At 42.0% G+C, this 25,206-nt stretch overlaps 1 protein-coding gene across 2 annotated transcripts in view; it reads right to left on the reverse strand.

Annotated features, from left to right (window-relative positions):
- Positions 1 to 24,942, reverse strand: part of SLC22A23 (solute carrier family 22 member 23) — a 177,753-nt gene extending 152,811 nt beyond the window's left edge. For both annotated transcript variants that reach the window (XM_005307059.4, XM_042860583.2), the window contains exon 1: positions 24,260 to 24,942. In XM_005307059.4, the coding sequence (XP_005307116.2) occupies positions 24,260 to 24,796 (537 nt within the window). In that variant the 5' untranslated portion in view covers positions 24,797 to 24,942. The remainder of the gene's footprint in view (positions 1 to 24,259) is intronic.
- Positions 24,943 to 25,206: the final 264 nt, after the last annotated feature.

Consider the following 25,206-nt stretch of genomic DNA (forward strand, 5'->3'; position numbering starts at 1 on the left):
TCAAACAAGATATATTGGAACTGAAAAAGTACAGCAAAGGGCAACAGAAATGATTAGGGGTACAGAACAATTTCCATATGAAAAGAGATTAAATGGACTGGAACTGTTCAAGCTTTAAAAAGTGCTAAGGGGGGGTATGACAAAGATCTATAAAATCATGAATGGTGTGGAGAAAAGTGAATAAGGAAGTATTATTTACCTTGTCACATAACACATGAACCAGGGGTCACCCAATGAAAATTAATAGGCCGCAGGTTTCAAACCAACATAAAGAAGCATTTCTTCACAGAATGCAAAGTCAACCTGTGGAACTTGTTGCCAGGGGATGTTGTGAAGGCCAAAAGTATAACTGGGTTCAAAACAGAATTAGACAAGTTCATGAAGGATAGATACATAAATGGCTATTAGCCAAGATAGTCAGGGAAGCAACCTCGTAATCTGGGTTGTCCATAAACTGCTGACTGCCAGAAGCTGCAAGTGGATGACAGGGGATGGATCACTCGATAATTGCCCTGTTCTGTTCATTCCCTCTGAAGCATCTGGCACTGGCCATTGTCGGAAGACAGGATACTGGGTTAGATGGGTGATTGGTCTGACTCAGCATGGCTGTTCTTATGTAAAATTTTCATCACTTTTGCTTAATTATATAGCTAGTTGAAATTTTGACAGTAGAAAAATGATGATGAAATTTTAAAAGGAGAAAAGTGGAAAACTTTTTTTAAAATGTAAAAATACCTTCCCCCCCCCCTTTTGACCAGCACTAATTGAAATATTTTCTCTGCCTAAGTTGTTTCTGATTTTATGAGCAGGCAGTGTTGTTTGTGTTGGGGGGTGGGGGGGGGAGGAGAAATTATCACATAAAGCACTACACTGTAATCAAACATACACCTCTAACCCGATAGAACATGACCCGATAGAACATGAATTTGGATAGAACGCGGTAAAGCAGTGCTCCAAGGGGGCAGGGCTGCACACTCTGGCGGATCAAAGCAAGTTCAATATAATGTGGTTTCACCTATAACACGGTAAGATTTTTTGGCTCCTGAGGACAGCGTTATATTGGGGTAGAGGTGTACTTCAATCTGGTTGGAAAACAGCAGGTTCAGTTACCAAGAGTTAGTTTTAAACAAGTATTATTGGAAATCTAGGTCAGAATGGTTATAATTAAACACAGAAAGCAAACAAGTCTTTCGAGGTTTTGGGGAAACAAGTTTCCTGGCTTCAGGGTCACATTGCTCTCGGATGCTGGACTCCAAATAGAAAAAAGGTATCTATAAATCTTCCCAACTTCATCACAGATGGCTGCTGTACCAGTACTGAAACTGAGCCCTAGACTTTAAATTAATAGTTAGCTGTCAAACTCTAATAAGTCTCTACCAAGCATGTGTAGACTGAGATTCTAGGGATATGTCTACACTGTCAGCTGATTCAGGTTGGCGGGACTATAAAATTGCAGTGTAGACCTTTGGGCTCAGGCTGGAGGGTGGGTTCCAGAGCATAGCCCGAACATCTAAAATGCACTTTTATAGCCATGAAGCCTGACCCTTGTGAGCCTGAGTCAGCTGACATGGGTCAGCAGCCAGTGTTTTATTGCACTGTAGACATACCCTTGAAGGCTTATAACTTGGCCAAAATTTGGGTACATTTTCATAGAGATTGCAAAAAGCATGTCTGGCACCAGCTGACAACTCCCGCTAAATTTCAAGTCCCTGCTCCAAACCATTAGACCTTTTCAACAAAATGGGGTAATTCATTTATTTTCTTTAAACCCCTAGACAATGTATTTTTTCCCTCACCTCATTCTTGGAAACTGCATTTTAGCTGACACTTCTCAAAACAATTCAGACTGAGGCAGACACCCAACATAGACAATTTCAGCCCCAACAGATCAATTCTGGCAAAGTTATAAGCAACTGAAAACAGGGTTTTATAAATGGAAAGTGCCAGGCAACATTAACTATAGGCCTCACTACCTGCACTGCCTATAATTAAAATAATATTCACCATTGCCACAAAGCTAAGGGCTTTGAAAAAAGTGCTTAATAGTCCTCCAAAGAAAGTTACAATTAAATCATGAATAGTTGTGTATATGGTACCTATGAAACAGTTTCCCATCCCCATCCTTCAAATTACTTTTCTGCAGAATATCAAAAAGCTGTGTATTTTATTAAAAAATTTCATGTCATGTTTAATACAGCAAGGGCCATAGTTGCAGTTGCCAAAAAAAAAAAAATCCTCTACAACACCATTTTCAGATGCTTGTAATTTGCCCAAAAAGTCACCCTTTGAAATTTCCACATTAACTTCTGAAATGCCCTGATTTTCTAAAGCTTGATATTTCAAAGTTAACATTGCACTGAGGTGATGTGTTAACATTTTGTGTGTGCGCGCACATCTACCATCCCAACACTTTATAAACACTCTTGAAGTAAGTCTGCTCACCCCCATTTTACAGGGAAAGGCAGGCACGCACAGGTTACTTGCCCCAGGTTTCTATGGCAGAGGCCCAAATAGCTGTGTGTTTGTGAATCATTTTACATTGAACGGTCCATTAAACTGCTACTTAGTAATATGGGGCTCCCCATCACCCCATTTCCAACCAATATAAGCAATAAAAATCACTGTCTTTTAAAACAGATGCATTATTGTAGGTTCTATAGGCTGCACTCCCACCCCCAAGCTTGGTAAATAAAACACATCAGCTACAGCTCGCCTTCAACATGCTACAAATACTGCAGGCTCTCTCTGAGAAAAGCTATTATTATCTGCTCTGTCTCTATTGTGGCTAGAGAGATGGAAAAATAGTGCAATTCCAAGTCATTTATTGATTTTATGGTTCTTGTTAGATTCTGTGATTTGTCAATTGCATTACTCCAGAGTACTGTATTTGATCTTGTGGTTTCATCCCCAGTTATAGAATTGCCGAGATACGGTTTCCTTGTTCAGGGGAAAAAAAAACAAGTTATATTTCCCTGGGACCCCCCTTCCGGGTGCCACCTGATGTGCTGGGGTCCCACTGAGCCCACCTGTCCCACCAGCCTGGGTTCCCCTTACTCCGCGCTGCTGTGACAGGCTTTCAAGCCTCCTTCCAGCACACACACAGGTAGGGACTCACCCAGCTGTAGAATCACAGTTTGCAATCAGCTCTGTGTAGGAAAACTCAGCTCAGGGAATTGCCCAGCATTCTGGTGCACACACCCTCTGGAGTGTAAACCCAAAATTATATTGTCTTGCGTTGTATAAAGATCTATATAGCGTAAGCTCATGAAATTCACCCCCCCGTCCCCCAATGTGGAGGAAGATATGCAGCCCTTTCTCGCGCCCCCCCTCCCCAGTTAAGAATTGCACAAATTGAGTATTGGAGTAAACAAAAAACAAGTTTATTAACTACAAAAGGTAAATTTTAAGTGATTATAAGGGATAGCAAACAGAACAAAGCAGATTACTGAGAACATAAAACAAAACTTAATACACTAAGGAATACTGGCTACAAATAATTTCTCACCCTAGATGTTGTTTCAAGCTAGTTGCAAAGTTTCTTGAAGGTAAAAACTGCACTGCTTGCAGCTTAAATCTCCAGGGATTCCTTTTACAGCCGGACCTTTTTCACCTGGACTCAGCGCCTGCCTCCCCCAGCTTAGTTCCTTTGTTTCTTCAGGTGTTCTCAGCAGTTTTCTTTCTTGGGCGGGGAGGCAATGGAGAAGAGCCCAGATTAACTCACTCCCCAGCCTTAAATAGGATTTGCATATGGTGGGAATCTTTTGTTTCCCAGTTTTGACCCCTATCCCCTTCCTGTGGAAGAGTACCAGCATTTCAAGATGGTATCCTGTACCAGGTGACATGATCACATGACCCTGCAGTGTCAAATCAGCATCACAGGAAACTTGTCAGGAAGAAGGGAGATTAGTATCTTCAAAGTCCTATTGTTCTTCCTAATGGCCCATCCAGGCTGATTGCATACTGTCTGGTTTGGGTGTTCCCCAAATAGATACACAGTTGTAATGGTTACATATTTCTGTATCTGAAGTTATGAATATTGATAAACATATTCCGTAAATCATAATGTTTCCAATGATACCTCACATGACCCATCTTGCATAAAACATCTTAGTTATGCCATATTCATATCATAACAATATTTCTATGAAGAATATGGGGCATAATGTCACACCTCAACCTAGTACATTCAGGTATGCAGCAATCTTTTATACTTTATACTTGTTATTGTTTATACTTTAATACAATAAGCCTTTTCTTTGGGCTTGGCTACACTTGCGAGTTACAGCGCATTAAAGGAGCCCCGGGTGCACTAGCTCACTACCCGTCCACACTGGCAAGGCATGTAGAGCGCTCTGACTCCATGGCTAGAGCGCTCCTGGTACTCCACCTCGGCGAGCAGAATAATGTTTGAGGTGCCCCCGCTAGAGCGCCCCAGCGTCAGTGTGAACGAGGTGTTGCATTATTGCGCTCTGATCAGCCTCCGGAAACGTCCCATTATCCCTTTAAGTCAAGTGGCCACTCGTGTCATTGTTTTAGATATGCCCTTTGAAAGCTTCGTTTGACAGCCGGCATGCTTATCTGCTCCGAGACAAAGCAACCATTACTGTGGAATGTTGTATGTCTGTGAGAGAGAGAGAGAGAGAGGCGCAGGCGGGGGGTGGGGGTGGGAGGGGTCTGCTGCTGTCTGAATTTACAAGACAGCATGCTGACATGCTCTCAGCCCCCCATAAACCTACTCTCTCTCCACCCCACATACACACAACACACTTCCTGTCACACTTCACTCCACCACACCCCCATTTGAAAAGCATGTTGCAGCCACTTGCATGTTGGGATAGCTACCACAATGCACTGCTCTCTGTGGCCATTGCAAGAGCTGCTAATGTGGCCACACCAGTGCGCTGGCAGCTTTCAGTGTGGACAGACTACAGCACTTTCCCTACTGCGCTCTACGAAGGCTGGTTTAACTCAAAGCGCTCTACATCTGCAAGTGTTGCCATGCCCTTACTCTTGAGCCAGCAGGAAAAATACCTTTGCTCCATGGCTGTGCCAATTACACTGGGAAGTTTATAAAAATTAGCTCCCTGATAACTCAATATCAGTATCTTGGAAACATATGCTGTAGAAAAATCCTCATACAATCCACTGACCAGCCCAGCAAGATCTCAGGCATGTAAAAGTTTCTGAAATTCTAGTAGTAGATCAGCTACTCTTAGGTTTCAGTTTTATCGGGAACAGCTATTAGCAGCTTTGTTGCTCTGCAGCCCCAGTAAGAGGTAAATACATTTGATCACAGATTTGGCATGCTTTTTATGAGAAACAAGGAAAAAAGTTTACTAATTACACAATCATTATTAATATTGATTTGTTAAATCATATGTCCTGTAAACAGTGCTCTAAATGCTTAAAGGAATTAAATTAATCATAGTTGCATTCATCAACCTCCCACTTCTCTGTTACCTCCTGTTTATTTTTGGAGGCAGGGATATCTGTTTACCTCCAAGCATTTTAGAATTCACCCACCCCAAAAATATGAGACTTCCACTTCTGTTTTACTTGTCCTTCAGTTGATAGGATCACAGTCTCTTTTTCATCTCAATAAAGTCAACACTGATCTTGGCCTAGCATCAAAGCCCTGGGAGATCTATCATGAGGCCTACAACAGTTGTAACCCACACGAGTGTGGTGTTCTGTCCCATCTAGTGACACCAAGACCATTTAGAGAGAGATTAATGAGTCTGCTCTAAAGCCTTAGCTAAAAGCCTTATGGCTGATTTATCCTTATGGCTTTTAGCTCATGCAGTAGAGGCTCATGCAATAAGCTCCAGAAGTGCCAGGTTCAACCAGGGTCTGTTGGCGTCACAAGTGGGGACTCATCCAGGATTTCAACTGGGAAGTCTCTGAAGCTTGGAACATGTTTCCTCAGCTAGGGGACGTATGTAATCCACACACCTCCTGGGGGTGATGTTCTGTCCCATCTAGTGGCACTGAGACCACTGAGAGAGAGAGATTAATGAGTCTGCTCTACAGCCTTAGCTCAGAGCCATATCGCTTTTAGCTCATCCATTTAGTTCCTGAGGTCCCAGGTTTGAGCCCGTTACACAGTCACTTAAAATAATTTTGCCTTAAGTTTCCGTGAACATCAGAAACCTGTGTTCCAATTCCCCCAAAAGTATTGGGTATTTTGCCATTTGATTTCAATCCAAGTTTTGCAATATTTGGTATTTTTCTTAAAGCCCAAGCCGTGATTTTGTTAAGTTTGGAGACATTACTTCTGTTAAAAAAAGCACTTCTCACGTCCACATACTTTCAGAGAAAACCTCAAAAATATTAAACCTAAATCCAGAAGGCAAATAAAAACAATCCAAAAATTATCTTTAAAATCATGTTTCTTAAGCTAATTTCATGATTGTTTAGTGCCCAACTCATTATTTTTGAACGTTTAAGGTCAGCAATATTGTGTGCTTCTACCAAACCACTCCCTCAATCCTGCAAACACTCAGACGCATGCCTAAAAGCTAAGCATGTACATAAGTGTTGGAAGGATCAAGGCACAAGTTTGCCATTTTCTTTATGATCTGTATAATCACTACCAGCCCAGAAAGTAAACAGATGACATTTACTTCCTGAACCCATGGCTCCTTCTACACAGCAGCACTGAACATTGCTCTTTTGCCATTAGGCCAGAGGCTACTGTGTTCTTTAAAGTTCAATGGAATTCTTCATTTATGTGAATTCTTCTTCTGTGTATCTTATCTACGACATTTACAAAAACAAAGGATGTAAATTGTGTTGCACAAATAACTGAACACAGTTTCTAAGGTGATTATTTTCTCTTTTGTTATTTCACCTCATGCCACAGGGAGCAATCAGTTGGAAAAAAACACAGGGGGAAAAGTACCTTTGACCCTTAGCCTATTCCCCCATGAAAAGAAATCCAGTCTTTTTGTGCTGTAATCATGCATCTTTAATATTACAGTTTTTTCAGATGAAAATGACACTCTACTATCACAAAACTGATTTATCCTTACGTCTTTAAAAAAAAAAAAAGTTAACTTCAGCCAATACCCTCATTCCAGCACCATGAAATTTCTGGGAGCAAAAGCACGTATCACCCAGAATCAACTGTGAAAGTACCGGAAAACAATGTTTTACAATTGTTATTGCTAAGTTTTCGGCTGCTGATGACCATTGTTCTAAACAAAACATTTTTGTGACAACTGGGTATAAAGTTAAACAAGTTTTCAGACCTGTTTTAATACCAGTTTAACAATCATAAAGAGAACCTTAAGATTTAACGTGTTAATATTTAACTAAAACATTAGCGATCTCTTTTCATCCGATTGCGGAACAAGTTTTTAACCCTTTGAATGCTAGCATTTTCCAGACAAGTGAATGCTTAGTGAATCCATACATTCACAACCTAGAAAGGGTTGGAGTGGAATAGAAACCGGTTTGCTCTCTCTTACAGTGGGCTCTCAGAAGTGCTCTCAAAAACATGTCCTTCTTTCCAGAGAAAGATGGCAATACCAGCAGAAAGATTGGAAATGTCAATTGTAATGCAAGGCTTTGATCTATTTTCACGTTTACCATTCATGAGGAGAAGTGCTTGACCTTTTTAACGTCAGAGTGTCCAACTGAGTTCAACTGATGCCTTCTATTTCATCCTTTAAGTGTCTCTCACTACTATGACCCAAAGAATTGAGAGCTCTCTTGTACTTTGCAGATTACAGCTTTTAGAATGAAGGAGAATAGAGAAAGGGAAGGGAGGAAAACTATCTAGGACCCCCCCAAAGACAGAACCAAAAATGGTTACCAATACCAAACACTTTAAAGTGTTTTTGCTGAATTCCAGGAAAAGATCAAAATATTCCACCTGATTTTTAGAGCAAACTAAGGAGCTGGTCCAGCAAACACCTATTCATGTGAGGAAATCTTACATGTGTGAGTAGAACCCTTTATCTCAATGGCATAATAGTTACATGACTAAAATTACTCACGAAGATAAGTATTTGCAAGATCAGGCCCTAAGAAAATAATGGTTAGCAAAAAAAAAAAAAAAAAAAAAAATTTTTTTTTTTTAAAGTAATTCCTATGGTTGGATGCTGCTTTTCAATAAACAAATTTCACTCCTGATCTCAGTTTAAAAAAAAAATCAAGTATATCCCAAAACCTCAACATTTATTTTTTATGCATGGTAGAATTTTCCTTTTTAATGTGAAAGGGTTTAAAACAGAGATGGTCAGGTTTAAATTGACCTAAAAATTGGTGTGTGAGTGTACAGTGAAGTTTTTATAAAACCAATCACCAACCCACGTTTCTTTGGCTTTTATTTGTTGGGGGGAGGGATAGCTCAGTGGTTTGAGCATTGGCCTGCTAAACCCAGGGTTGTGAGTTCAATCCTTGAGGGGGCCACTTGGGGATCTGGGGCAAAATCAGTACTTGGTCCTGCTAGTGAAGGCAGGGGGCTGGACTCGATGACCTTTCAAGGTCCCTTCCAGTTCTAGGAGATGGGATATCTCCATTTATTTATTTATTTATTTATTTAATCCTTGGTAATATTTGCAACTCAGATATTGCAGCGTTGTATAAATGCACAAGAACCTTGGTCTGGAGAAGGACTGAGAGGAGATACAGCAATTCTTAAATGCTGTCGAGCCAGAGAGAGGAGGCATTCAATCAGAAATAAGACTCTGAAGAAATGTCTGGAGTTGAGAGATCTTTTGGGAGGACCAGAGTACACTCTGAAAAGTGTGCACAAATGCAGGGTCATTCAGATAAGTCACATCATATACTGCAATACTAATTCCATTTAATTAGGTCATGTTTGCCAGTATATATTATTCCTGGTTATTTTAACTAGCATTCTTTATTTTTTGACTTTATTGCTAGTGGATATAAACAATTTCATTTCAGAAATTGGCATCATTTTCAGTCTTAATATAAATGAGTCCATTTCTTCTAATTCAGCAAGATAACCGGCCCCTTTGGCACTCCCTCTGTTTAAAAAAGAAAACAAAAAAACCCTACCAAAACACTACCCGACACACACAATTCTCCCCTTGGGGAGAGGATGAGAGAGAGAACGATCTCACATGAGAGATGTTAGCGACAACACTTAATGCACTACTGAAAGGTGCTCAGACACTGCAGTGATGAGGGCGGCACACAAACCTATATAGAACAGTACAAATATGTTATTTTATTAGAGTTCATAATATCACATTGGGAAAAAAGTTTCCTTCCCCTCCCGCCCCCATGAAGAAAGCCAGGACAAGAGCAGACATGGGACTTAAGTGGAGCAAATGCTTTGCACTAGTCCTCTGCACAGGGCGAATTTCACCCCACATTAAATACTATGCTTACAACTATGGGCATAATCTGGTATGGTTCAATCCCAATTTTATTTTTGTTCAGATTTCCTTCCCCCCCCACCTTTAGTTGACATTAACAGGAAAAAAGGTCATTTGAAGGTGAGGATACAGGAGCCTACTTAGACAAAATTCATTAGAAAGGGGTGTCAAAGATATTCAAAGTATATATGATGTAGGCTGTTATCCCTTTTAAGTCAATGGGACCACTCATGCATAAAGTTAAGTGTATACCTTAAGTGTTTGGCAGGGCTGCCGAGAGCAGGTTCGGGCCCTGGTGGAAAAAAATTTTCGGGCCCCCCAGCAAGGGTGGACTGGCTAAACAGGGCCGATGGGGGGTGGGGAGGAGAAGCCGGGCCCCAGGCCCCCTTCCGGACCACTGGGCCCCGGTAATTTGTACCAGCTTTCCCCCCCCCCCCCCCCCCGCCCCAATCAGCCCTGGTGTTTGGGCAGCTGGAGGCTCCTCAACACTAACAACAACAACAAAAAACCACCTGTGGCTGGCCATGTCAGCTGATTTGGGCTTGCAAGGCTCGGTCTGTGGGGCTATAAAACTGCAGATTAGACAATCAGGCTTGGTCCCAGAGCTGACCAGACCGCTGACATGTGCCAGCCAAGGAAATATTTCATTGCTGTTTAGACATATCCTAAGAGGCCAATCTGTTAGAATCTAGTGTACAAATTGAAAACCTGATGCCATGACTTAGAATGGCATTAGAATGCATTTTTATAACTTTAATTTATTTTGACGTAGGGTCATCTCTGCTCTTTTCCAAGTCACTAGATCATGTTCCATAACAGCAAGCTTTCATAGGTCAGGAACCCAGCAAGTTTAATTAATTATACAATTACCCAGAGTATGCAGGTAACACTGCAGAAAGAAAGGAAAGACTAACTGAGGGAGTGTGAGAGAATACTTGTACCAAGCACAGACCATGTAATGGAGTGAGACAGAGAGAAAGGTAAAGAACATACTCTAATAGGGAAGCAGAAACCAACGTACACAAAAGCATTTTCTACATTTAGTTCCACTTAACTGCTTTAACAGAACCAAATTATGAATTTAAATTTTCTAAAGGCGAACCAAAAAAAAGGAAGATCGCAAAAAAATCACAATAAATGAGAAATATTCTTGATTTTATTAAATAGAAAACAAAGTTGCATTGACAATTTGACCACCCAAAAAAATCTCATCTCAACGTTACTCTGTCAAAAGTGACAGAGCTGCCTCCAAATTGGTCACCTTAGTGAAGATAAGCTAGAAAACCCTGTCTAGCTCTGTGGTAAATATAGCTTATCCTCCCCAATATACCTTTCTTAAAACCAACGACAGTCAGCTATGAGCCACAAAGTAAGATAAAACAAAGTCACTAGAGCAACTAGGAAGTATGTTTTTAGATAGCCTGAACTTGAACTGGTAATTAAACACCGTAAAGGCATGCAAAAACTGTCTAATCACAACAATGAACAGTTCACTTATGCAAAATAAATGATTAAGTTGAACTTTTGTAGGAAAAATTCTAATATACACTTGACAATGCAATATATCCATCCAAAAAACTGGAGGTCTCATACAGATTCTTTCATACAATTTATATCTTTGTATTAAGTCTAAATAGGTTGAAGAGAGATTTCAACGTATTTAAATAGAGTATGATATATGGAAGAGAAGAATTAAACGAATACTAGCAATAATCCATCAAATACTACAAGCTTTATTTATGGTAGGTTAAAGTCATGATTCTCAGGTCTGAGGTATTTTATATTGAGGACATAGGTCAGCCAACAAATTTTAATTATTTATATAATTGCAAAAAATAATATTAATCTGCATTAAATATACAAGTCTCTTGATTTGCCTGATTTCTAATGGCAGCATTAGACTAAAAGTTTAATTCTATATTTTCCAGACTGACCATTTAAAAATATTTCGATCCCAAAACAGCCAAAGTAAAAAAATAAATATGGTGGATTAGCTCACCAAGTATGTGTAGTTCAGCCAGATAATTATGCACGATTTCAACACCAAACACAAAATAATTCATTAATTATGTTTATACAGAATTGTCCATCAACATCTTTGTAATTCTGAAATTTCTGGATGCACAAAGTAACCACCCTCGTGATTTGCCTCATTTGGCCAAATCCCACACTTTAATTTGAGTCATTATTACAAATCACTATTGCTTTTTGTGTGTTTCCTATGTTAGTACCTTGATGACCAATAATAGAACAACTGTGAGGAAAGACACTGAATCATCACATTTAATCTTTAGCAGTAATTCCGGAAAATCTTCAGAGCATGCAATTTTGCTATCTCCTCAAATCTCTAATAAAAGGAGATTTGTGGATTTAGCCTGGTCCTTGACTCTCCACATGCCCTCTAGTTGAAACAAGTTTAAGAGATTATTTAATTCTTGGTGTGAATTGCTCATGATGGCTTGAAAATTCTCAGAGTACGCACAGTGTTTTGTAGTTTTAAAATTCATTTGTTGTAAAAGAAAAATAAATAGTTTTAAGCCTTTTCTCCATGACAGTAATTGCTATAAAAGCTGTTTTTGCATAAACTTTTCTGGAACGATCTGGTGGGAATTCAACTATGACTCTGCACACATCTAAAGTCAAAGTATCAAACTGCACAAAGCAGCACCCATACCAATTCTTAATCTGTCAACTGTTTTGGCTAACTGTAAATATAAGGTTTTGTTGACACATCTGCAGCCCCTCCACAGGAATGAATGATCATTCTTACTTTCCTCAAGGTCTCTCAGGGTAATTTTGGAACTCATGCTGTGTACTGCAGGAACTTGTTTTGTCACTCTTCCTACTCAATGTGCATGTGAGGCTGTTGAACTAGTGTGTGGCATATTTAATATTTAGGTAACATAAGAACAGCCATACTGGCAGGGCCGGCTTTAGGACCTGTGGGGCCCGATTCCGCGGTCTGGGTCTTCGGTGGCACTTCAGTAGCGGGGGGGTCCGCTCCGCATCTTCCGCAGCACGGAAGGACCCTCCCCCCCCGCCAAAATGCCGCTGAAGACCCCAGAGCGGGGCCCCCCCCCCACCACCAAAATGCCGCTGGGAATCGGCCTAAAGCCGGCCCTGCATACTGGTTCAGATCAATGGTCCATCTAGCCCTGTATCCTGTCTTCTGACAGTGGCCAATGCCAGGTGCTTTAGAGGGAATGAACAGAACAGGCAATCATCGAGTGATCCATCCCAGGTTGTCCACTCCCAGCTTCTGACAAACAGAGGCTAGGGACACCCAGAGCATGGTTTTGCATCCATGACCATCCTGGCTAATAGCCAGTGATAGACCTATCCTACATGAACGTATCTAGTTCTTTTTTGACCCATGTTATAGTTTTGGCCTTCACAACATCCCCTGGCAACCAGTTCCACAGGCTGTGTGTTATGTGAAATTCCTTTTGTTTTAAACCTGCTGCCTATTAATTTCATGTTCTTGTGCTATGTGAAGGAGTAAGCTGGAACAGAAATTATTTGTCATTTGTATCACTTCTGACCCAGCTCGTGCGGCAGAAACAATGAACCCATGTCTTTAAGAGACTGAATGAGGGCTAGCTGTCTGAGAGTTGACCCTGACTAGACTGAGATAACACTGGCAGTTTGAAGGATGCAGCCAGAAGTGGCAAATATTATATCTGCATTTCCTGACTAAAGACGTGAACTCATCTTTTGCAAAGAAGGTCGTAATTTAGATATTTTATCAGATCTTGGTCTGCTTCTGAATACTCAGAGAACAGCACTGGCCAAAAATATATTTTTTCATCTCTGGCCAGAAAGGACATAATGATCATTTCTTTTGTATGAGTACACCTTGGGACCATCACCTACTATGTCCTTATCACATTGAGATAACTATAAATAGAGCTATACATTGAAACTATTCAGATACGAAGTGGGTGCAGGATGTTGTATCATACAGAGCACATGACACCTGTGCTTCACATCTGTGCCAACTACTGATTAGTTTCTGGGTGTCAAGCAAGGTGTTCTAGCCTATAAAGGCACTAAGTGATTTGTAACATTGTTACATGAAGGCTCACCTGATGTGAAACTACTGCAATTGAGAGTAGCAAAGAGGACTGTGCCGACTACCCTCAGTTTAATAAGGAAGGACATGCTGGCAGAGGTTTCTTGTGAGATGCCTTCAAGCTTTGGAACTCACTCCCTTCTCCACCACTCTGTGCTCAAACACCCATTCTCTCACCACCCAGCTTGCTTGAGTCCATATTAGTCAGTCATCTGGGCATGCTGCAAAACCCACCTTGTTTTCCCCAGGTATGAAAAGGCTCAATCCTGCAAGGTTTTGAGCACCCCTGTGACAGGATGAGTGCTCCTGGAACTGTGTGACCCTAAGCACCCCCATCTTCACACCTTAAACATTACTGCAATTATGTTTGTACAAAATATGCCTTGTGAGGCATCATTTGAAAACTAGTACCGCACTGGTCATTAATATCATTGTAAAATGCATGTTCAACTTATTTGTGAAGTTGTGAATTCCCTTTGTAAAATGTTACTAGAACATGTTTAAGACAACAGCCTAACCTAGGTAAAGGTAATAAACAGGTCTGTTCTAGACAAAGGAATGTGTGTTTACCTCAATTTACATATTAGCTATAAACAAAGCTATCAAGCAAAACAGCAAGGGCTTGAGAGAGAGAGAGAGAGAAAATGAGAATTAAAATGGCTCCTGCACCCGAGTGAGACACAGGAGACTGAATCCCAGGAGACCTTCCTAACTTTGAGAACCAAGACAATTATTTAGGAATATAAGGGACCTAAGGCAATAAGGGAAACCATCACCTCGTACTTTGTGGAAGGTCCGATTGAGAAACAGTCAGCCATGCTGGACAAAGAATAATGGTTGATAGAAACCATCTTAAGCAAAGACTGTACCTTGCTAGATAAAGTTTTAGACTGTTAGACCCATGTTTTCACTTTTATCTGCTTGTAACCATCTCTACCTTTATTTCTTTTACTTGGCATCACTTAAACTATGTCCCGTTTAATAAACCTGTTTTATTTTAATCTACACTATTCTAGTATTGTGTTTGAAATGAAGTAATTGTTAACGCCAGTTAATGTGGCAAGCTGCTGGGTACTCACTCTAAAAAAAAAAAAAAAACACAGTAATAGAGGCTCAAACTAAATATATACCCCAATTAAAAAAAAAAAAAACAGTAAGAGGACAAAAAAAAAAAAAAAACAGTCACCATGACTAAACAACAGGGTAAAAGAGGTGGTTAGAAACTAAAAAAGGCATCCTTTAAAAACTGGAAGTCAAATCCTAAAATATAGTTAGGCCAAAAAACAAAAAAACAAAAAAAAAAAAACAAAAAAAAAAACCAAGAACCACTTTATTTTGAAGAGCAACTAGCAAAAGACAAAAACTAACAGCAAATTTTTCTTTAAGTACATCGGAAACAGGAAGTCCACCAACAATCAGTGGCCCAACTAGACGATCCAGGTATTAAAGGAGCACTCAAGGACGATAAGGCCATTGCGAAGAAGCTAAATGTATTCTTTAAATCGATCTTCACTGCAGAGGATGTGAGGGAGATTCCCACATCTGAGCCATTCCTTTTAGGTGACAAATCTGAGGAACAGAGGTGTCACCAGCACCAGATGGTATTCACCCAAGAGTTCTGAAGCAACTCAAACATGACATTGCAGAACTACTAACTGTGGTATGTAACCTATCGCTTAAATCACCCTCGATACCAGATGACTGGAGGGTAGCTAATGTAATGCCAATTTTTTTTAATAAAAGGCTCCAGAGGAGATCCTGGCAATTACAGGCCAGCAAGCCTAACCTCACTACCAGGAAAATTGGTTGAAACCATAGCAAAGAACAGAATTATCAGACACACAGATGAACACAATACATTGGGGAAGAGTCAACACAACTTCTGTAAGGGGAAATCATGCCTCACCAATCTATAACGATTCTTTGAGGGAAGTCAACAAATACATAGACATGGGTGATCCACTGGATATAGTGTACTTGGACTTTCAGAAAACCTTTGACAAGGTCCCTCACCAAGGGCTCTTAAGCAAAGTAAGCAGTCACAGGATGAGAGGCAGTCCTCTCAGGGATCAGTAACTGGTTAAACAATAGGAAACAAAGTTTAGGAATAAATGGTCAGTTTTCACAGTGAAGAGAGATAAAGAGTGGGGTCCCCAAGGATCTGTTCTGGGACCATCTCAGTTCAACATATTCATAAATGATATAGAAAAGGGGATAGACAGTGAGGTGGGAAAGTTTGCAGATAAAACAAAATTACTCAAAATAGTTAAATCCAATGCTGATTGAAGAGTTACAAAAGGGGTCTCACAAAACTGGGTGATGGGCAACAAAATGGCAGATGAAAATCAATGTTGATAAGTGCAAAGTAATGCACATTGGAAAACATAATCCCATTCTATGTGCAAAATTATGGGGTCTAAATTAGCTGTTACCATTCAAGAGGGAGATCTTAGAATGATTGTGGCTAGTTCTCTGAAAACATTTGCTCAAAGTGCAGAATGTTGGGTACCCTTAGAAGAGGGATAGAAAATAAAACAGAAAATATCATAATGCCACTATATAAATCCATAGTACACCCACATCTGGAATACTGGTTCCAGTTCTGATAAAAAAACCCACCTCAAAAAAGATATTAGAATTGGAAAAAGTACAGAGAAGGGCAACAAAAACTAAAAAAAAACCAAACAAAACATAGTGAAACCTTCAAGTTATCTCAATTCTATCTCCACAGCTGTGGGATTAAAGATGGGTTTTGCAGAGCGCCCAGAAGGTTAACAAATCCAGGCTTTAAAGAGAAGAGAGCAAATTCCAAACTCCTTTTGGAGCTTCCCAAACTTTGCAGCTGCCTGTTTTTATTGGCACACTGCTCTCAGTAGCTATACATCACCTAAATACCGGGACTGATTTGCTGCTGGTCCTCAGAACTCACCACCCATGATACGTTCACAAACATGGCAGCTTCAACTTATTTCATCTGACTGAAAAAAAAATAATAATAATAAAAAAAGTGGCATGGTCTCTAAACTATTTCACTTCACTGTAGTAATGCCACAGCGTTCCTCCTTAATGCTATGGTGACCGTAAGCAAATCATGTCAGTGTTCTGTGCCTTAGTTTCCCCATTTGTAAAATGGGGGTAGTGACACTGGCAGACCAGGTGCTAGCTCCTGCCAAGGCCTCTAGGCATCACTTGAATATTTACAAAGGCCTAGCTGGAAACCAGTTTGGCTCACCTTTGCGTTAGGATTGGTACAATAGGCATTTGGTTTATAAAAATATGTTTAGTGTTTGGACTTCATGAAATGTTTGTAAGATGCATTAATCTCACTTATAATATTTGTATCCTGTGTTATAAAGTAATATTTAAGTGTTTGCTCAAACTGTAAATCCCCCCTCCAGTCAGGAGAAAAGCATTACCAAGTGTGACATACTAGTTTGCCACAGGAAGCGTTAGGTCCTGCCCAACAAAAGATGGCCCATAGACACCAGACAAACCATTGTAGAACATCAGAGGACAAAAGACATGAAGAGATGTGCACAAGGACTCATCCCATCAGCTTGAACTCTGGGGGAAGGGAATAAAAATCCCTGACAGAAAGAAACTGGATCTCTGTGCTGCTTGGGAGGGGCCTACGCAAGGGAACCCTAGACTGGGTTAGCCCTAGAGGACATATAGAGCTTGCATATTACAGCAGCCTCTATCATCTTTTGGAACCTAAGATGGTAACTCATTTGTGTGTGTATGTTTAGCTGCTATAACCTTCTAAATAACTAATTTCTTTTCCTTAGTTAATAAATCTTTAGTTAATGTATTATAAGATTGGCTACAAGTATTGTCTTTGGTGTGAGATCTAACCTCCAACTGATACTCTCGGGGAAATTCTGCGCCACTGCACAATGCAGAATTTTTCAGAAATTAATGTTTTTTGAAGACAATTTCCCCCCCGCCCGCCACAGAAATGGGCTGCAGTGCTTCTGGCCACCACAAGGGGCTGCTGGACCTGGCAGAGCCCAGCTCGCACATAGAAGACACTGCGGGGCAGGGGGGAGTAGAGAGTTCCCAGCACTGCAGTTCCCCAACAAGCTCTGAGGGAAGAAGACAGCAGTGTGCAGGAAACTCCACACAAGCCTGGGATGGAGCAGCAGGCTGTTTCTCCCTCTGGATTCCTGGGCTTAGGGGTAGAGGGTGCAGGTATCTGGGCAAGGGGATCGGGGGGTGTGTGTGTGCGGATATCTAGGTTGGGGAGGCCTGCAGCTGGCCTCTGGGGGGAGGGGGTGCAGGTACCTGGGCTGGGGGGCCCCCAACGGCTGTGCTCTGGGGGAGGAGGAAGTTCAGATATATTGGCTGGGGGGGAGGGGTTGTGAGTGTCTGGCTCCCTGGTTGAGCTCTGGGGGGGAAGGGGCAGAGAAAAAAGAACTGGGTTGTCATAGGGGTTTCTTTAACTCTCTACTCCTGGGGGTATTTTTCTCTGTGTCTGTATTGTTACAGAAACACCTGCTGACTGGTATTTTGAAATAAATTACCAAAATAATTGGAACTGGCATGATTATGTAGTGTTATTTTGACAAATAAAATTTGAAGAATTTTAAAATATTGTGTGCAGAATTAAATTTTTTTGGCACAGAATTCCCCCAGGAGTAAACTGACTGGAGTAAGTGACCTGTCCTTTGGGACTGGGAGCAATCTGAATATTGTTGTGATTTTTAGTGTACGGGACCATCTATCACAAAGGCAAGCTTGTCTGGGCAAGATGGATAGGAGTGCCCAAGGGAACTGTCTGTGACTCCATGCTGAGGCTGCTGTAGTGCCTGAGGAGTTCACACCTGATACCTGGTTGATGAAATCTAATTATAGAACTCACAACCAATTTGGAAAGTGTGCCCTTCTTCTTAATGGTCTGCCCTGAGGTTGGTACTTACGCTCCTGAGCCATTCCAGACAGCTTGACACTGGCATAGCCTTGGCAGGATTCATATGCCACAGGTCAACTGGGTTTATAGATCATAACCCAGCGCTGTTAAAAGTTTAAACTTGGCATTGAGAGTTTTTAAAGGCTAAAGAAGAGACACAGTGATTGAACCACCATCACAGGATGCTCTTGATAGAAAAGACTTGAACAGTTATGTAAAGAGAGGAATATCTCACAAAAAGTAAATTCCAGTTCAGATGCTAAGAGCTTTTCTCATAACTTTTAACTCGGCATCCAAGGACCCTCCTGCCTCAAACACTGCAGAAGCAGGCACCACAGAGGAAAACACTGCAGTGGAACTGGCCTAACTGCATTACCTGGCAGCCCAGGAAGAACACGAGCACCAGAAACAGATGGCAGAACTGCAGACCAGGGAGACTGAGGCAGCCCATGACGCAGTCAAGACAAACAAGGAAGAGAGAGCCTACCGAAGTCACAATTCCAACAAAGAAGTTGAGGAGAAAGCAGACCGAAAAGGCATGGATCAACTGGCAGCTGAAAGCTCACAGACCGGCAAAAACAGCTTCCCCAGCCAGTGAGTACATCCTGCACAACACAAGGGCGTGGGAGAAAGTTTGCCCAATTTATAAAGAAACTGACTTTATAGAAGAGTATCTGTCCACATCTGAGCAACTAAGCGGGATGAACCATATCACAGAGGATAAGCAGATGCCTATTCGCCTAACGAGATTAACTGGGAAAGCCAGACGGCTTGACAGGAGTAATACTACTTACCGTATATACTCGTTCATAAGCTGAATATTTTTGGTAAAAAAGTGACACATCAAAGAGCGGGGGTCGGCTTATAAACAGGTCTACACCAAAATTTGATGATTTTAAACTCTATGGAATCACTGAATTGAATATCTAATACATTATCGTTTTGTTTACCTAGAGCGTCTGCAGCCATGGAGCCCCTCGGCTCCCTGTGGCCACGGTTCACCTTTCCTAGCCAATAGGAGCTGCTTCCCGCAGCTCTCATTGGCTAAGAACAGCAAACCGCAGATAGTGGGAGCTGAGTCCATGCCTGTGAATGCTCCAGGTAAACAAAACGTCCAGGCCCGCTAGCGGCTTACCCTAATGGGCCAGGAGCCAAAGTTTGCCAACCCCTGAAATATAGAGGCAGCTTATGAAACGGTCATACATTTTTTGCTATTTTTACCTATCCATCTTGGGGGGTTGGCTTATAAACAAACGGGCTAATGAACGAGTATATACGGTACTTCCTTTGGAAAGTGCTTTGAGATCTAGAGATGAAAAGTACCATATAAGGGGGTGGATATTATAATTACTGATACTTTTTTTGTCTCAAGAATTTATTCAGCCCAGGACATTTATGAACAGGAAGTACCCTTATCTAAATTTGCATCCGATATCTAGGCAAGACAAGTGAATGGTGTGAGAAACAAACAAGTCCAAGTTCTCAAAGTAACATTTTACAACTGTAATAATATATAAATACATCTAGAGAAGAAGATTAAAGTATCATGTCAAGGTCCATGATTTATGCACTGAATCAGGACATTAACCCAGATCTGTGATTTAATATGGCCATTGAGATTCTTGTGGTTGAATTATGTAGTTAGCTTATCTTCGTAATTATTTCAACAATATTAAATAATAAACGGTGTGGTCCTTTTTACTCTTTCCAGCTCCTCATGACTGACAGCACTTTCAAAAGCAGCTCCCCGTGCAACTCAGTCAAAAGTTCAGTGCTTCGTTCATGCCTGGAACAGCTTTGCCTTTCTTGAAAAATATCAGAAAGGCAAGGAATGATGCATGGCCCCAGGAAACCAGCATTCTGCTGCAGACTAATCAATCAGCTAACTCAACACTACAACCAACGAAGACCCAACAAGAGGCAGAAATGGATACCCTGAAAAGCTGTGCTGAAAGTGACAAGACCTCAACCCTGCAAGTCCCAGGCATAACATAGGGCAAGAGGCTGCAATCCGTTGACGGAGGAAAGAGGGTGGGAAGCTAGTTAAAGTGACCCATTTAATTAAATGGACAACTGCCTGCCAGAGACGAACAAAGGAAGGTGGCATTCCAAACACACACATAAAACAAGTAGAGAGCAACAAAACAAAAAGTAACGAAGTTCAAAATACACTTTGCACCGAAAACATGAATAATTTTTGGCTGAGGTATTGCAGGTGAACATGACAGAGCTCACTTGTCTTCCTCTATTACTTGGGAGCAACGCAGATTAAAAATAGGGGATATACTGGCTGAGTTAAAGTGCCTTTTTTATTTACACTTTTTTGGCTGTCTGTGTGCTGTTTCAATATAACCCCTGGCTACCACACAGCTGAGTGTATATTAGTCCAAGATACATTACATACAACTCTATTTAGATAGATCCGAACATTATGCGATAAGAGCAAGTTTATTTAGTTGCTGGGGGGGGGGGGGGGGGGGGAAGGAGGACAGAAAAGAGGGAGACCTGAGCATCCATCTTTCTGAACAAGTCAGTGCAGCTCCATTTTACAAAGGAAGCTGGAATACCTATACGGGAATTAGCAGTTATGGCCCAATCCTGCTCCCAGTTAAGTCAATGACAAAACTCCCATGGATTCACCTGAGAAAGATTGAGCCAGGGTGAAATGATGCTTTGTTGTGTGTGCGTTTTCCCCATTCCTTTGTAATAAACCAAAACTGAAAAGGCATCCTGACCCTTAGAAAAATGCCATAATTGTAATTATATAGTATTACAGCTTAGTGGGAAAAATCTGCCAAGTTTTAAGAAGCAAACACACACCAAAAATAAAAACTATACTTAAAAAAACCCTCTGAAGTCTGTTAAAGTTGTTTTTTATTAAACAAGACAACAGGGACTGCAGCTGTTTATTTATCCATTAAAATCTATTTGCCCTATGTGCTAAATTGTTCCAAGGAATGCATTTTTTTAACACGGCTATAGCCTACAGGATAAAAGAGTAATGCTCTCTGCTCTTTTTATTGTCAACTTCACAATAAGTTTCAAAAGATTCTCAGCATTTTAATAAGGTTTTATACACACAGACACAGTATTTTAGGATTGCTATCTCCCTGCTTTAGGCATAAGAGCTTGCCCTAGAACAGTGGCTCTCAACCTTTCCAGACTACTGAACCCCTTTCAGGAGTCTGATTTGTCTTGCGTACCCCCAAGTTTCACCTCACTTGCTTGCTTACAAAATCAGACATAAAAATACAAGTGTCCTAGCACACAATTACTGAAAAATTGCTTACATTCTCATTTTTAACACATAATTTATAAAATAAATCAACTGGAATATAAATATCGTACTTACATTTCAGTGCATAATATATAGAGCTGTATAAACAAGTCATTGTCTGTATGAAATTTTAGTCTGTACTGACTTCGCTAGTGCTTTTTACATAGCCTGTTGTAAAACCAGGCAAATATCTAGATGAGTTGATGTACCCCCTGGAAGACCTCTGCATACCCCCAAGGGTATGTGTACCCCTGGCTGAGAACTACTGCCCTAGACCAGTGGTTTTCAAACTTTGTTCATTTGTGGACCCCTAAAAAAATTTTTAAATGGAGGTGTGAACCCCTTTAGAAATCTTAGACACAATCTACAGAACCCTGGGGGTCCACAGACCACAGGTTGAAAACCACTGCCGTAGAACATATGCATAGCTCAGTCTCCAGTCATAACAGAAGATAATCTGTTTCCATCAAACACAATTTCAGATTTGCAGTTTTAGATCACATAACACTAAATTCAGTGTGCGTTCATCTTTGCAGAAGGGATATGACAGATTTTTGACCCATTATGCTTGTGAATTTTTCTCAGGTTTATTTGCTTGCTCTATATTTGGTTGATTTTTTCACACCATGTACACTTTACACTTGAAAAACTAAAATGATTTCCAACAACCAATATGAGTCTGTGATGGCTGCAAGAAAGAGCAACCAGACTGGTCATTTGATTACTGCATATCTAACTGAGGAAAGCAATGCAGCAGGGTTAATCCAAACAAAGTTCCCATGTGAGAACTAATTTTTGCTGAGCTTTGGGGGTTTGAGATTAAGGGAACTATCATGATGTAACATTTTCATTTTATATCTCATGAGCTACAGCTGTTTACTAATATCAATGAGAATTGTACACAGATGGTACAAAAAAGACTTTTGCACCACTGCTAACGTAAATAAACATTAAAATTCATCACATGTAAAGGCAAAGTGATCCTATACATATGCTAATTAGCATATATGGAAATACTATCCATTCATTGTAGCTTTAACTATAAACCGTATTTATAATTTACAGGATTACCTTATGCAATAAAGCATTTATATGTATACATTTTTCCTTTTGACTAGAATGATTTCTATACCTAAAATGCATGTCTCCCTTTATTCCTTCACTAAAAACAAAAAAGAAATACTTATATTTCACAGTGCATACCAGTCCTGCTACGTTCCTCACTAACTGCCACCCTCAAAAGCTTTTGCAGAAAAGAAGCTTGTTGTGTAATCTAAAACTGATCTACTTAGTATGCTGCATTGGTACAGGGGAAGCCTATATAATGACTTGAGGTTCTCTGTTTAAAAGTGTTTTCTTTTTGCTGTTTGGTGATACAACCATGATACAAAACTGTAGAAAGGTTTTATTTTAAAATAGTCTTTTCATTAGCCCAATGGATTTGTAGCTTGAGAGATTAGTGCTAACACTGAAAACTGTGAAGATTAGATGAGTATATCAGTAAATAAACCACTGACTGTAGACCCCATGTCCTATTTCTTGTCCCTCGCGACTTTGTAACTTAATAACAAAAATGCATTCAAACATAAACCTGAGACAGAAGTCTAGAATATTGGACTAGGTAGGAAAGAGAAGGAAAGGGAAAAGGGTTCAGGTTTTAAATACATTAATTCAAAGAGTACATCAGGATACAAAGCATGCGATTTATTCAAGGCTAGCTGGCTAATGGGTTATTGATTGCTTTTGCTTCTGGATGTGTGGGTTCAAATGCTTCATGACAAGCCCAGTAGTGTCAACCTATTCTTCAGTGAACTGTGTATATGCATGTTCAAAACAGCCACAGAAATGGGCAATACTGGCAATTGTGTTTAGGAGAGGCCCAGAATTACATTAACAAGAACTGTTGCGAGTTAAGGATTCAGGTTCAATGACACAGCTGGGTGTAACTTCTGACCAACACCTGCCGATAATATATCTCCTTCATGCCAGTCCCATTAGAAAAACAAACCTATAAAGAATCTGGCATTCAGGAAGTAGATAAGAGTTCAGAAGCATGTGACCCAGACACCGGCTAGTTGCCTCCTAGCCTGCTTTCCCTCCTGGATGTCGGAGCACAAGTTTAAGTGGGGCATCCCTTCTCCCCTGGGGGGAACGACTCCACAGTCAAACCCACTTTGCTTATTTTGTCCTCCAGCTTCTGCAGCCCCTCAGATCAACCTATGTAGTTGTGAGGCTAGCTTGTGTTAATGAGCTTGGAGATATAGGTGCTAGAACTGGGGATGCTCAGGCACCCCCTCCCCTGGCTTTCAGTGGTTTCCATCATATAAAGCGTTTACATTTTGGTTCAATGGCTCTAGGCATCTCCACTATACAGATTGTTCCAGCGCCCCTGCTTGGAGGAACAAATAAGCAGTGCTTAATTTGTAATGAAAGAGGTGCCCAGGCTCAAGCAATTAGGTGCTGGGGCTCAAGCAATTTTTTTACTTTCATAACTGAGGCAACAAGCCCAGAGGTACCAGGGCTCAGCCCTGGCACAAGTTAAGGACTGCAAATAAGCCAAATGCCCTGGAGCAGAGCGGCCAGGGGTGCAGTGCGGGAGCGGTGCTGCGGGAGGGGGATGCCCAAGGGGGAGACCCCCTGCTTCTTACCTTGCTCACGACGTTCTGGACGAGACCGGCTCTGATCAGGTAGTGCCACTCGTGGCAGTGGCATTGGCTGGCGTTGTCTCCCGGCGGCGGGGTGGGCAGCGCCGGGGCCCCCAGCATCCCGGCGCTGCTGCTCTGGCTGTGGTTAGCCAGCCCCCGGGTCAAGTTGTCCGTCCCGTTGCCCTGCCCGTCCGGCTCCCGGCACCAGAAGTCAGGCTGGTCCAGCAGGAAGGAGTCCGAGAATTGACTGAAGCCGATGAAAAGGGCCGGGATCCAAGTGAGCAGCACCAGGGTCCTCTGGTACCCGCAGCCCAGCCCGCCGAGGAAAGGCAGCACCGAGCCATCGTAGTCCAGCAGCAGGGGGCTGCAGGAGCCGGCGGCAGGCGGCGGCAGGGTCTGGATCTCCGCGGTCGCGGGGGGAGCCACCGCCAGCGTCGCTGCTGCTGCCGCCGAGCCCGCCTCCCCGGCCGGCAGGGACCCGTTCTCCTCGGGCAGCTGCCGGCCTCCGCCAGCCGCTTCGCGTCGCCGGTCTATCGCCATCCGGGAGCCTCACATAGAGAGCCGAGGGGGTGGGATGGGGCCGGGCGCTTCAAAGCTAGCGCGGAGCTGCCGACTGCGCCGCGGGCTCCGCACGCCCGGGGAGGGCGACCCGAGCCGCCCACGCAGCTCAAGACCCCCCTGTCCTGCGCTTCAAACCGCGCTCGGCCGAGACCCCCCCCGCCGCAACCGAGCCTGCCCCAGCCCCGCACAGCCGGCGCCGAGCCGCCTCGGGGAAGCCTCTGCAAAGCCGCCTCCGCTCCGCACGGCCAAGCTGCGGCTTCTCTGCCCCAGCACCCGCTACGGGTCCCGCGGGCAAGCCGGGGGCAGCGGCCCCGCAGGGCAGAGCTCACGGCACCGCCTGGCTGGCTCCTTCCAGCCCCTGGCCCCGCACATCTGGCTCCGCGCCACGG

Source organism: Chrysemys picta, chromosome 2 (genome assembly GCF_011386835.1).
Source record: "Chrysemys picta bellii isolate R12L10 chromosome 2, ASM1138683v2, whole genome shotgun sequence".
Lineage (NCBI taxonomy): Eukaryota > Metazoa > Chordata > Testudines > Emydidae > Chrysemys > Chrysemys picta.